The sequence below is a fragment of the Magnolia sinica genome, chromosome 13 (assembly GCF_029962835.1).
Source record: "Magnolia sinica isolate HGM2019 chromosome 13, MsV1, whole genome shotgun sequence".
In the NCBI taxonomy this organism is placed as follows: Eukaryota; Viridiplantae; Streptophyta; class Magnoliopsida; order Magnoliales; family Magnoliaceae; genus Magnolia; species Magnolia sinica.
The window spans coordinates 6,220,546-6,233,990 of NC_080585.1; the positions used below are offsets into that span (position 1 = coordinate 6,220,546).

A 13,445-nucleotide genomic window follows, 5' to 3' on the forward strand; every position below is an offset into this window, starting at 1 on the left:
GACGGGTATGGGAAGCCCTCTTTGCCTAGCAAAAGAGAAGTGGCTTAACCGATTATGGGAAGGGAGGAACTTGTCGAGGAGGGAGAAGAGAGGAGGGGTTCTACCACCAGTCCAAGTGAAATTGACTCCCCCATCGGCAGGTCCATCATCCAATGATTGCCTACCCAATTAGAGAAGCTCCTCATAGAGGGGGTGATTTTAGAGCCATTGGATTTCTCATAAGAGAAACAAATAACATTAAAGTCCCCTCTTACTAGCCAGGGCAGGTTCCACCTATTTCTAACAACATTGAGTTGTAGCCAAAATGAGGGGCGTTGGGCTGCTCTGGGGGGTCCGTGGATACCGGAGAAAACCTAGCGAAAGCCGGAGTGCTTTTCAATAAAGGCAACATTGACTGAAAAAAGACCCTTTCGGCTATCTTCAGCTGTGCGAGTAGAGGTATCCCACATGAGAAGGATTCCTCCCACCACACCAATTGAGTCGAGGGCCAGCCAATCCCTCCTACCACACCAAATAGAGTTAACTAAACCCTTGTTCGTAGAGGGAATGCTGAAGACATCCGAACATTTAGAGTTTACCAAAGGAAGTGGCGGTCGGCCTAGCCTTCACTTTGCTTCGATGACTTGTACATGGGCCCAGGTGGGCCGCGCTAAAGACCTGAAGACCCCACATGCATGATCGTGCATCTTACACTACGAAGATACATGTGAGCTGCTTCTTTGAGAGTTTTGACCATTGGATCGCGAGGACACGGTGATCGACCATTGGATCGTGTGGATCCTTCGATTGGGCGGTTGTATCATTGCGATCCTTGATCACTTTGGTCATTAGTATTAGAATTAGCTGATTTTATGGGGTTCTTTTTTTTTTTTTTTTTTAAAGTTTAGGATGAGTTATTTTCAATTTATTGCATCATGGGACATGTGAGGTATGTTTTTATGAAGTGAGGGTATTTTTGTTAAAACACGCGTTGAGACTGGGGCAGTTGGATGGGCCGAGGGCCAAATTTGACTTTGGAAGTAGGTCGGTTCTTGAGGACACAATCTGCTCTCTCCTCTGAATCTTCTTGCCAAGGAGATAGGCCGGAATCTCTATACTTGTCATTAGCAGTGTTTTTCGCCAAATAGCTTTCACGCTTCTCCGTCTTCTCCTTTACCTTCTTTTTCATCATTCCTAAACTTACACCATAACCCTGCTAGTAAGCACAAATGCCGTACTTGCTTCCCAATCTTTGCCCCTTCCATGCTAAAAGAAGAACTAATTAATCGAGCTTGGAACAACACATGAAACTCTAAACAAATCGAGAAAAAAAACAACCCAAATCTTTGAAGCAAAAGGACAGTGAATAAAGGGATTGTCAACCGATTCCTCATCTTGAAAACATAGTAAACACACATTTGGAATAATCGTATGACACTTGTGCAAATTGTCCACCATGAGAAACTTGTTTCTTCCCACTAACCAAGCAAAAGCCACCAAACGTGGGCTGTATGATAGTTGAGTTGCTCACTATGACCCCCAACAAGCATCTCATAGAAGGATTTTACTGAGAATTTTCCAGACTTTTCTTTTCCCACACCAAAGAATCTGAATTTGTAGAAGACGGACAACAATTAGAGAGTATATCTAACAACTTGAACAAATCATTCACCTCTTCGTCTTTTAAATTTCTTGTACAAGGTGGTGCCCAAATAATATCCTTACCTTGAATGGAAAAGCAACAATCAATTGAGATGTTTGGCTCTAATGCTAGACGAGGGAACCCACATTTAACTTTTGATCCCTGAACTACAAATCCTTCCGAAATCAAATTTCTTTCCATCATCTAAAGAAAAAACCCACTCCCTCCCAAACTCTACTTCTCAACAAATTCACTTGATCAGGGGCTGAACAGAGTAGTAGTCGAATCTGATTCCAAGTTGGCAGTGGACCTGATCAATGGTGAGATTCAGGGGGACTGCTGCTGGGGATACTAGCTGTCTCGTATTCAATTGATTAAACAAAGTGGGCAGTTTTCAGTCCGACACATTCTTAGGGAAGGCAACGCCCCTGTGGACGGCCTCGCAAAGATTGGGAGCAACCGTCAGTCCCTCTCCATGTTTTGCCAAGCAGCTGAACTTCCTGCTCACATTAGGGGCCTAGCCCTGCTAGACAGAGTGGGGCTGGGATCCATACGACAACATATCGTGGGCCAGTAGGGCTGGCTAGGAGTTTGCTTCGCTGTCTCTGTGTTGAGCATCAGCTGGTTTCTTGTTCTTTTGTCTTCTTCTGTTTTGCTTTTCCTTCCTCATGATAGGCAGCCTCTCTGTCCTTTTTTATGAGGGGAGGCCCGAAGTCATATATGGTGTATAGTCAGGTTCATATATGGAATACTTTGAATTTTGAAAAATAAAAATAAAAAATTATATAGATGAAGCCCTATACAAGGAAGAAGATTTAGTTTGTCTACCCCCATCCTCAACCCCATAATTTCTCCCCACAACTCTCTCCAAAGACTACCCTCCTCAACCCCAAAGCTCTAAACCTACTTTCCCAACAACACAAGTTCCTTGACTCCAAACTTCTAAAACCTGCACCCCCTTTGAGACATTAGCCTACACACTTCTTCCTACTTTAATAAATGAAATTTGTGATTATCTTCTAAACCCTGCCATAGAAAGTCTCGCCTAATCTTTTCCTACTTAACCACAACTGATTTAGGGCATTTAAAACTAGGCATAAAATAAATGGGGAGATTAGACGACTAATTTGATTAGCTTTAACCTAGAGATACCTGCCCTTCCAAAAAGCCAATTTTCTTTCAAATCTTTCTATCACTTTTATCCCATAGATGGTTGGTCAATTTGCTTATACATAAGGGGAGATCGAGATATGAAGACGGAAAAGAACTCGCCCTACATGCAAATTGAGTTGCAAAATTTTCGACCTCAATCTTAGAAAGACCCACCCCAATAATTCACGTTTTCCGATGTTGACCTTTAGCTTTGAAACCACCTTGAAACATGTTATAATCAATCGAAGATTATCCACATTTGAAACATTCACCTTACAGAAAGCAGTGTCATCTGCATCCTAAAGATGAGAAATTTGAAAATTAGAATTGTCCACCCGAAATCCATCCACTAAACCTACCTAAACCCCTTGTTCCATCATCCTTCCCAAGGCCTCCGTTACTACCACAAACAAATAAAGAGATAATGGGTCACCTTGTCGCAAACCTCTCATCCTCCAAAATCATTACACGCCTTATGGCTGTGATTGATGCTTTTGGTTTTTTTTTTTTTTTTTTGTTCGGTTTCATGATGAGATAATGAGATCAATGAAAGGTGGAGAAGTTATTTTTAGAACTTGTTAAATGACAACCACTGTGAGAGCATAGGGATAGAAGGAACTATAAACTCAAATGATGTTGGAGACCATAGATACTCTAGAGGATTAGGATATGTAGAGAGAACAAAGTTTTGAGAAAGATGAAAACATGAAAGGCCCTCAGACCGTATGATATACCAATAGGGGTTTGGAAGTGTATGGGAGATACTAGGTTATTTTGGTTCATAAAGTTCAACAAGACTATAAGATCGATGAAGATGCTAGATGAATGGAGGAAACGTAAACTGGTACCTTGTATAAGAATAAAGGAGATGTACAGAGTTCCATTGACTATTTGTGGGATTGAACTTATGAGCCATACTATGAAACTCTGGGAGAGAGTGATTGAGTACAGGCTATGGGCATGAGACGAATATATCAAACAACCGATTTGATCTCATGCCTAGGAGTTCTAACACTGAAGCTATTTTCCTACTTAGACAACTGATGGAGATATATAGGGAGAGGAGGAACGATCTCCACATGGTCTTTATTGACTTAGAGAAAGCATATAATTTGGTCCCTAGAGGGTTAATCTTGTGGGTGTTGGGAACGAAAGGAGTTTCAAGAGGATATGTTTGAGGGAGCGATAACAAATGTGAGGATCACTAGTGAAGAGACAAGTGAATTCCTAATTACTATAGGCTTGCACTGGGGGTTGGCACTAAGCCTATACCTTTTTGCATTGGTTATGGATGAGTTAACAAGGTATTTGATGGAAGAGATCCCTTGGTGTATGTTGTTTCCAAATGACATAGTTTTGATTGACAAGACGAGGAGCGCATAAACACAAAACTAGATTTATGAAGGGATGCTTTAGAATCTAAAGATTAAAAATTAGTCAAACTAGAACAAAGTATGCAGAATGCAATTTTTAGTATTTATTTTATTTTTTGTTGAGAGAAAACAAAAACTTTATTCAACAAGGCCAAAAAGCTAGCCATATACAAAGTCAATTAACTATAAACAAAAGAAAAGAGCAAACTATGTACAAAACCCAAACATCTCAAGCCATTAGAATATGGAGTTAGAGAGCATCCCAAGCCTAACTACCAAGAGAACACTCTTTAATGCGCGGGCATTTTCACGTCGGGCTCGAGTGGGGTGGCCTGTGGGATGCAAGGGCACACTCGGGGTGGGTGGCCTGCAGAACCCATGAATTTGGGGCTCGTGTGAGGCAGAACCCATGGATTTAGGACTCACGAGGGGGCGGAACCTATGGATTTGGGGCCCACGAGGAGAGTTCGGCCAAGGACCTAACCCATGGATTTGGGGCTTGGGTTATGAAATAAAGGGATTAGTTCGCCATGCTCTATCAGTTCTAGCTTTGAGAGCGAGTGGTTAATTGTCCTGCATCACTCTTTCATAGCAAGCCAAGCTTTTACCACTTCTTCTTTTTTTTTTTCTTTTTTTTTTCTTTTTTTTTTTTTGCACACGCACACACACCCCCACACACTCACGCCATAGTGGGATTTCACCACCTATGGGTACTTGAACCCTTGACCAGGTGTTGAAACTCCTGAGAGTCTACCACCGGAGTAAGAGTAAGGACCTAGCCGTTTACCACTCAATAACCAAATTCTTCGCCTTAGAGAAAACTCCCACTAAGCTTCCCGACACGTTATTGAAACAACAATTATTCCTTTCTTGCCAAGTCGCCCATAGCCCCACTAGCAGAGATAGCCTCCAAATCTGCCTCCTAGTTTTACCAACTCCTCACTGCCATGCCCACAATAGATCAGGAATGGATTTTGGCATCACCCATGAAACACCAATTAACAAGAAGAATCTTTCCCAAATCCCCCTCACAAATGGACAAATGCATGAATGGGTAGTCGACCGACTCATTGTCCGTCCAACAAAGGGAGCATAGGTTGACTAGAGTTAAACCTAGCTTGCGAAGATTATCAATAGTGAGGATCTTCCTAAAACTTCACGAGCTTCCCAACCAAATATCTTCCTTAAACTTCACGAGCTTCCCATCCCCCAATGAAAAACCCACTCCATCCTTTCTTCCGATTCCACAATCGCCTTCCATAGATCCGTGGCCTTGTACAACGAGGATTTTCTAGGCCACCAACTTGACTCCTGGGCCCCATAATTTTTTCATGATGACTTCTTTCCAAAGTTGTCATTTTCCTTTCCAAATCTCCAAACACACCTTGAAATTTCGAGATGATCTTCCCAAGCATGGATTTGAGCCTAGACGATAAGATTGTAGCTAGGATTTTGTATGGGGCCCCTATCAAGCTCATCGATCTAAAATCCTTCAAACTGTCGGCTCCCTCTTTCTTTGGAATCAATGCTATAAAAAGAAGCGCCAAATTCCGCCGTTAGCTTGCCTTTCTAGAAAAACTTCTGAACAAATGCCACCACATCCGATCTAAGCAAATTCCAAAAAAATGAAAGAAAGCTAGAGGGAAACCGTCTGGGCCCTATGCTTTATCTCTACCCAATTCATCCACAACTCCCTTGATTTCTTCCTTCGAGACTTGATGCTTAAGAAATGACTCATCTTTCGCCGATAAGGATTGGAAGGATAGACTCATCTTTCCTTCCCCTTGATTTCTTCCTTCGAGACTTGATGCTTAAGAAATGACTCATCTTTTGCCAATAAGGATTGGAAGGATAGGTTATCCAGCTTAGGCCTCAAAACCCCATCCCTAGTCAACAACTTGGAAGGATAGATTATCCGGCTTAGGCCTTAGGAACCTGTCCCCAGTCAACTTCTTATAAAAGTTAATGATGGCCTCTCCCACCTCAACTTTTTCCTCCACTCTAACACCATTTACCACCACATTGTGAATCTTGTTGACCCTTGCCTTTGCGCTAGCTATTCCGTGGAGAAAATTTTGTATTGTTGTCTCCCTCTTTTAACTAGGTAGCCCTTGATTGTTGTCTCCACTTTATCTCGTCTTCCCTCAAGTGGCTCTTATATTCAATCGCGAGCAACTCCCTCCTACCTAGCTCCTCATCTGAAAGAGGTTGCCCCTCCTTTAGTAACAATAGGAGTGAAAACGAGGAATTAGTCAAGATTGCTGACCAAGAAGTTTCCCAAAATGACCATTTTCAATACTTATGGGTTAATAATTCATGAGAGTCGAGAGATTGAGAAGGATGTTGCCCACATAATTCAAGTTGGGTGGAAGAAATGGAGATGTGTCTTTGGAGTTTTATGTAATCGTCGTGTACCACTCAAACTGAAAAGGAAATTTTATAGGATAGCTATAAGACCAGCCTTTCTTTATGGGACAGAATGTTGGGCAATTAAGAAACAAGATCTTCTTAGGATGCGTGTAGCTGAAATGAAGATGTTGAGATGGATGAGTGCCAAGACAAGGATATAATAAGAACTAGCTGAAATGAGGGAACTTGGGAGTTGCGCCAATAGGTAACAAGATGAGGGAAAGTAGACTTGGATGGTTTGGTCATGTGCAATGTAGACCAAGAACTGTGCCAGTTAGGAATTAGTTGGTACTAGATGAAGGCTCTAAAAGGGCAAGGGGAAGGCCCAAAAGGATGTGGGTGGAAGTAGTAAGAAAAGACTTGATGACCTATGGTCTAACTGAAAGTATGCCGTTGATAGAGTGGAATGGCAGAACATGATTCATGTAGTTGACCCCAATTAATTAGGATAAGGCTTAGATGATGATATTTAGCAGCATAATCAATTGCATCTAAAAATCAGTTCATCAACATGAACAAAAGAGGTAATTCATGTGTAATATTGGAATTCATGACTAAGCTGAAACTCTTATTACCCATATGAAATATTATTACTTCATGATGCCCTGGGATAACATCCAGACATTTTCACTTTTGTTTCTCAGTCACGTTCTTTATTGGCATCATCAGAAAGGTTTCTCAACTTGGATCACTATAAATATTGCACAAGATCTAGAAGAAAGAAGTTCAACCTTTAAATCAGCTGCTATATTATATGTATCAAAGGCCTCTTTTTGGGTAGGAAAGGCACAACTCTTTCGAGCCTATTGAGTCTTCAATGACAGACTGATGGTCCAACCTTTACCACTTGGTTGTTTTCGTTGAGGAAACTGCATTTTAGATACTTGTCTATGCCTGAATCACTTATCTTTTCTGCACCAGCTCAACTTCATCAAGAAAATACCATGTTTGCCTTCTGTTGTAATTTGAAATTATGGGCTATAGGAACTGAGCAGACTCTGTGTTTGCATTTTTTTGTTTAATATGTATCACTTATGCCAGATGAATAGTGCATGATCTCTGACCCTGATTGTCCGCGTGCATTATCTTCTCATTTTCTCTCTTATATGGTTTTGCCGATCCTGTTCTCTCTACTACTCTTTGGTTCCCTCTATTGTAACCACTAGTCAAAAAATTAATCTCTTGTAACTGTGGGTTATACAACTTGAGCTATCCTGCATTGTTAAGATTTTACATGATAATAGTATTCGATGAAATGGGAATTAACTCCAGTGTTACCACTCTAATCTGTTAATTTAAGTTCTATCATGTGGCTATATCTTGACAAGTTTCTCCTATCCTTGTTTAGCATCTCTAGCTGATTTTTCACGGCATTTTTCAGGCATCAAGTCATGAGGCCATAATTCGGAGTTTTCAGTTTGCATTTTCTTTAAGGAACATTGCTCTTAATGAAGGAGGTACGCTCCTGCATTTTTGCATTTATTATTGATCCATTAGCTTGTTAAGGACTTAAATTTTATTCATATTTTACTGCCATGGAACTATTTTGAGCAGAGATTTGAGTGTTGCAATGATGGGGATGTTGAGATTTATGTGTGGGGAGACTAGGAAGGGTAGAACTAAGAATGAGGACACCTGAAGCAACCTCGGGGTAGTCCCAATAAGAGAAAGATGGTGGAGAGCAGATTGAGATTGTTCACTCATGTGCAACAAAGACCAGAGACAGCTCGGACATGGAGGGCAACATTGAGTAGGGATGAAGGGCCTACAAGGAGGATGAGAGGAAGACATAAAAGGACTTGGATTGAGGTGGTGAGAAGGGATATGAAGGCTAGTTCACTTACCAAGGATAGAACCTTACGATTTATCTGCAAAACAGGATTTATAAATTCAACCCCAAACAGCTGGGACAAGGCTATGATGATGATGGCCATGGAAACTATTTATTCATTTTGTGGTAGCTAATAACATATCATCATCAATTACCTCTAAGGTTACTTGTTAGAGATAGAACTTTGAAGCACATATAATCTTTGACAAGCCAAAAGTGTCTATGGTAAGAATTAACAATTCAGCAGTTCAATTAATAATTACAGCTCCATAGGTCTGTGAAGTCTGGAGACTTTGAACAAGTAAATTGTAGTTCTATGGACCATAATACCCTAATCTGTACTACCTTTAATTGATATTTCTTATTTTTTCAACATCTTCTTGAATGCTTCCATGTGGCATTTATTGGAGAACACTGATACACAATGACTGACACCACCTCCCTGATTTCTGCAGGTCAGTTGCGGCCATCACATCGTCGATCCCTCTTTACATTGGCCACATCTATGATTGTGTTCTCATCGAAAGCATACAATGTTCTTCCTCTTATCCCTTGTGTGAAGGAATCACTTGCAGACAAGATGGTATGTAGTTCGATACTGGCGACATCTTGTTATTAGCCCATTAGGAGCATTTTCACTTCTTCTATTGTTGCTTCTTAGGTGTCTTTGTGTCCTTGCATCCTATGCTTATGCATGCATGATTGGTACCATCAATACTTTCGGGTTTCTACTGATTAACCATATGCAACATGATGACTGAACACTCAAAACTTGTTCTTGACCTTTATAATCGGCTTGTATCAGGTTGATCCATTTCTTCATTTGGTTGAAGATGGAAGACTACAGGCTGCCGCATTTGACGATTGGATGAAACTTCATGGATCAAAGGAAGATGATGCTGCTGCTTTGAAGTCCCTTTCAACTATCACAATAACAGAGAACCAATCAAATGAAGCCATGGCATCTATGATAGTGAACAGCTTGGGAAACTTATCAGATGTAATGTTTAGATGAATTACTTAAGCATGTTACATAAACCAACCATTTTTATGTTGGTAATTTTTATCATACTTGTGCATCTTTCTGCAGTCAGAGTCATCCAAGATAAGGCAGCAGCTGCTAGATGAATTTTTGCCTGATGATGTGTGTCCACTGGGAGTTCAACTGTTAGGTGATACACAGGGACAAATATCTGACGAGGTGATTATCTAGTACTACTTCCACAATTGTATATTGGAAATTCATGCACGTTATATATGTTATTGTTTTATGTGCAGACTGCACCAACTTTCTCAGTAGAAGATGATGTTTTCCAGGAAGCAAGTCAAGCAGACCCCCCATCCCAAATATCCTTGAATGCTCCTAATCTTCTGAGCGTCAATCAACTTCTGGAATCAGTATGCTAGCCGTTTCACTAATATCTTCTGTACTTATTTATTCAAATGTCACTAAAGCGAGACCAGAGGTTAGGAAAAAATAATTCATTATTCATAGCAAAGTGGCTTCTACTGATTCTGCATTAGAGTACATTTACTCTCTTGGTTTATGGTACATACTAGCAATGAGATCCTTGGGGCTATTACTTTATGGGCTATGCATAAAATCCATCAATCTCACTTCTCCAAATATCATTTTTTGTACAATTAATCTTCTTAAGGGGCATCATCAGAAAATTCATGTCCCATATTAATGCTGCTGACATTATAACTTACACTGATGCATACTCTTTTGATGGTGACCACCTGCTTGGTTCTCTGGCCCCATAGACTTGATCCCTTTTCTTACAGTGTTCTCTACAGCAACTAATGCCATTTTTATTGAAAGGAATAACCAAATCCAATCCTTCCTCTCTTGGCCACCCAAACTCCAACACATGATTTTGGTGGCAGTGGCATCACAGGAACACACACACACACACACACCCACCCCAGTCTAAAATGTGAAGAGAGCTGGTAAACAGAACTAAGCTGTGAGAAGGTTAAGATGACAACAGAACTAAGCTTGCACCTAGCATTTGTTGGCACTGTTTCAGAACATTAAAATTTAGTGGACACTTTTCTGGCCCTCTTCCATGTAGGGCACCCCTCTGCCAATGAGACATGCCCAAAAACATACCCCCTTGATCTATTTTCATTTGTTCATGTAGCATTGTTTTGATAATATTGTTGTTGGCTTTTGACATCCTGTAAGCATGTATCAGGAAGAAGGGCCCTTACAGGCATGTGCCAGGAGTGAATAGGCGACCCTTCAATTCATATACTCCTTCATTGAATTGACAGGTCAATTTGAGGCAACCCCTAATGACATGTGCCTATCACCTACTTATTAGATTGACAGTTGCTGGTGCTTGCGGGACCGGGGGGTTGCCTTGCCAGGGTTCAAGCCCCCAGTCAAGCCCAGCTGTACCAAATTGAACATTGCCTCTATATCGATCATTGATACACAATACTTAGGCCCAGATAAGAACAGTGGCAGGTGGTTGGCCAGTGTGCCCAGTCATTAACAGCATCCAAGCTCTTCTCTGTAGTCTGTACCTGCATGAGCTATTAGCCTTAACCCATCTGCAAGGGTGTTTCATCATGCTTCATCATCATCGTCGCCTTATCCCAACTAGTTAGGATCAGTTATATATCCTGTTCCATCATTCCACTCTATCATGGATCACATCCTCATTTAAACCATAGGCTGTCAAGTTTTTCTTACTACCTCCACTCACATCCTTTTTGGCCTATCCTTTGCCTTGTAGAGCTGCCGACTTGAACCAACTCACTCCTAACTGGTGCAGTTCTTGTTCTCCGTTGCTCATACCCAAACCATCTAAGACTACTTTCCCTCCTCATATTACCTAATATGGTGCTACTCCTAAGTTCCCTCAAACAGATTATTTTCTAAATCTATCCTTCCACATCTTGCCACTCATCCATCTCAACATCCTCATTTCAGCTATGCCCATCCTTTGAACATGTTGTTCCTTAACTTCCCAACATTCTGTTCTGTAAAGCATGGCTGGTCATAAAGCTTTCCTATAAAATTTACCCTTCATTTTGACTAGTCTGCAATGATCATATGAAACTTTAAAGAGCACATCTCCACTTCTTCCACCCAGCTTGAATTCTATGAGCAACATCCTTCTCAATCTCTCCACTCTCATTCCGTATCGACCCAAGATGTCGAAAATGGTCCTTTAGAGGCACTTCTTGGTCGGCAATCTTATCTAATTCCTCATTGTCAATCCTATTATTGCTAAATTGCATTTCATATACTTTGTTTTAGTCTGACTAACTTTAAAACCTTCAGATTTAAAGGCTCGTCTCATCAATCATCATGCTTACATGAGTGAAATCTATGCAGGTTTTGGAGACAGCACGGCAAGTTGGGAGACTTTCAGTTTCGACCTATGATGTACCATACAAAGAAATGGCCAGCCATTGCGAGGCTCTTCTTGTTGGGAAACAGGAGAAAATGTCTGTTTTCATGATCACCCAACAGAAACAGGGGAATTTGCTGAGTGGTCCTCAACAAGAACAGAATGGAGTGGAGATGCCATCACATTTGCATGTGGATCAGGGTGTCCAACTGGTACAGAACCTTCTCCATTTACATACATGCTCTCATGCAAGGATAAACACAAAAATACAGATGAGATCCAGACCTCATATACCATGCACATGGCATGTGTATCATGATCCAAACCATTCATTCATCAGGGGAAACCATGAATACCTTGAAGACCAAACTCACGGAGATTGGACAATCCTAAACATTTAAAAATTGGTACACAAAAATCACTACAAAATCCAGTATGCTATTTTTGTATTTCTTTTTCATGATTAGATTGTCTGATCAGTGTGATTTTTTGGTATTTTTTTCTCAAACACGTGCTGCATATACAGTGCAAACCTGGGAGGTGGAGGGGTCTCCTCCTGTATTGAACAGACATTCATCGTAGTTATTTCTCGACTTGTGCTAACAATCTAAAGATGAAACTGCAGATCAGTAACCCATCCCTGGATAGTTTTGATCTGAACCTGCACAAGCCAGCCAACATCAATGCTTCGATGTTGTGTGCAACTGAATACCAGCATCCAACCCAGTTCAGGCTACCAGCGTCAAGTCCGTTTGATAACTTCTTGAAGGCAGCAGGATGTTGACATGGGAAAGCATTGACAACCTGTCCTTTCAAGGCCAAAATCTTGTAAATTTCATATACCAATGTTCATGATCTCCCACGACCTTTGTTTTTGTCATTTACCATTGCCGAATGCAAGAAGGAAAGAAAAGAAAAGGAGAGAAAAAACATGCTTGTGTTTGTGGCTGAGGCTGAGGACGTGTGGAATTTCAGGTCTTAATTCTTTCATTCTTTGATTTTGTATTTGTTCATCTTGGAAAGTTCCCATAGTAAGAAAGGCCATATATAAGTGCTTCCAAGATAGTGGCCCTTTCTTCATTGGATGAACAAGAAATCACAGATGGTCCAAAAGTGGCCAAAGTTGACCTAATGCATTGGATTTACAACTTTTATTATTTACCATTTTTTCCCACCATCTTAGTGGAAGTGTTTGTAAACTTTCAGCTGTGTCATACATGTAATATTGAAAATTTGGGGAGATGAGACCCTTCAATAAAATTTCAGTTATATTGGTTTTGTACATGATGCTAGTATACTGGAGAGGAACCGAATACAGTCCCATACACCTCTGTTGGGTCTCAGATAATCAAGAGCAGATAGGAATGTCCATTCTGAGGGAACAGCTTGTCCAGATCTCATCCAATATGTGCTGCATTTGCATGTCCTTCAGGAGTTCACCAGGGGATCCTGCGCTGTTAGAAAGACGAGGAATGCTAATAACAAACTTGAGTGTTGTCATGGGCATGGGCTTGGCCATTTTTGGCTCTTCTTGTACATAGACTTATAGAATGGACTAGTCCTCCAAGAGCACCAATGTTTTAAATAGTGTGTAGCGTATAATGTAGTGTTTGTCCCACTATAGCATCTAGCGTAAGCTACATGACATTTAATATCTTTTAATTAAAATAATAGCAAAATTATGATAAATT

At 40.8% G+C, this 13,445-nt stretch overlaps 1 protein-coding gene across 2 annotated transcripts in view; it reads left to right on the forward strand.

Moving 5' to 3' along the window:
- Positions 1 to 13,036, forward strand: part of LOC131222572 (protein SEMI-ROLLED LEAF 2-like) — a 37,636-nt gene extending 24,600 nt beyond the window's left edge. Inside the window, exons 14-20 of one of the 2 annotated variants that reach the window (XM_058217702.1) lie at positions 7,937 to 8,012; positions 8,842 to 8,969; positions 9,192 to 9,386; positions 9,477 to 9,587; positions 9,665 to 9,784; positions 11,739 to 11,966; positions 12,380 to 13,036. In XM_058217702.1, the coding sequence (XP_058073685.1) occupies positions 7,937 to 8,012; positions 8,842 to 8,969; positions 9,192 to 9,386; positions 9,477 to 9,587; positions 9,665 to 9,784; positions 11,739 to 11,966; positions 12,380 to 12,538 (1,017 nt within the window). In that variant the 3' untranslated portion in view covers positions 12,539 to 13,036. Of the gene's footprint in view, positions 1 to 7,936; positions 8,013 to 8,841; positions 8,970 to 9,191; positions 9,387 to 9,476; positions 9,588 to 9,664; positions 9,853 to 11,738; positions 11,967 to 12,379 lie in introns of those variants that run through there. The other variant, XR_009160111.1, reaches the window with a different exon arrangement.
- The last annotated feature ends 409 nt before the right edge of the window (positions 13,037 to 13,445 follow it).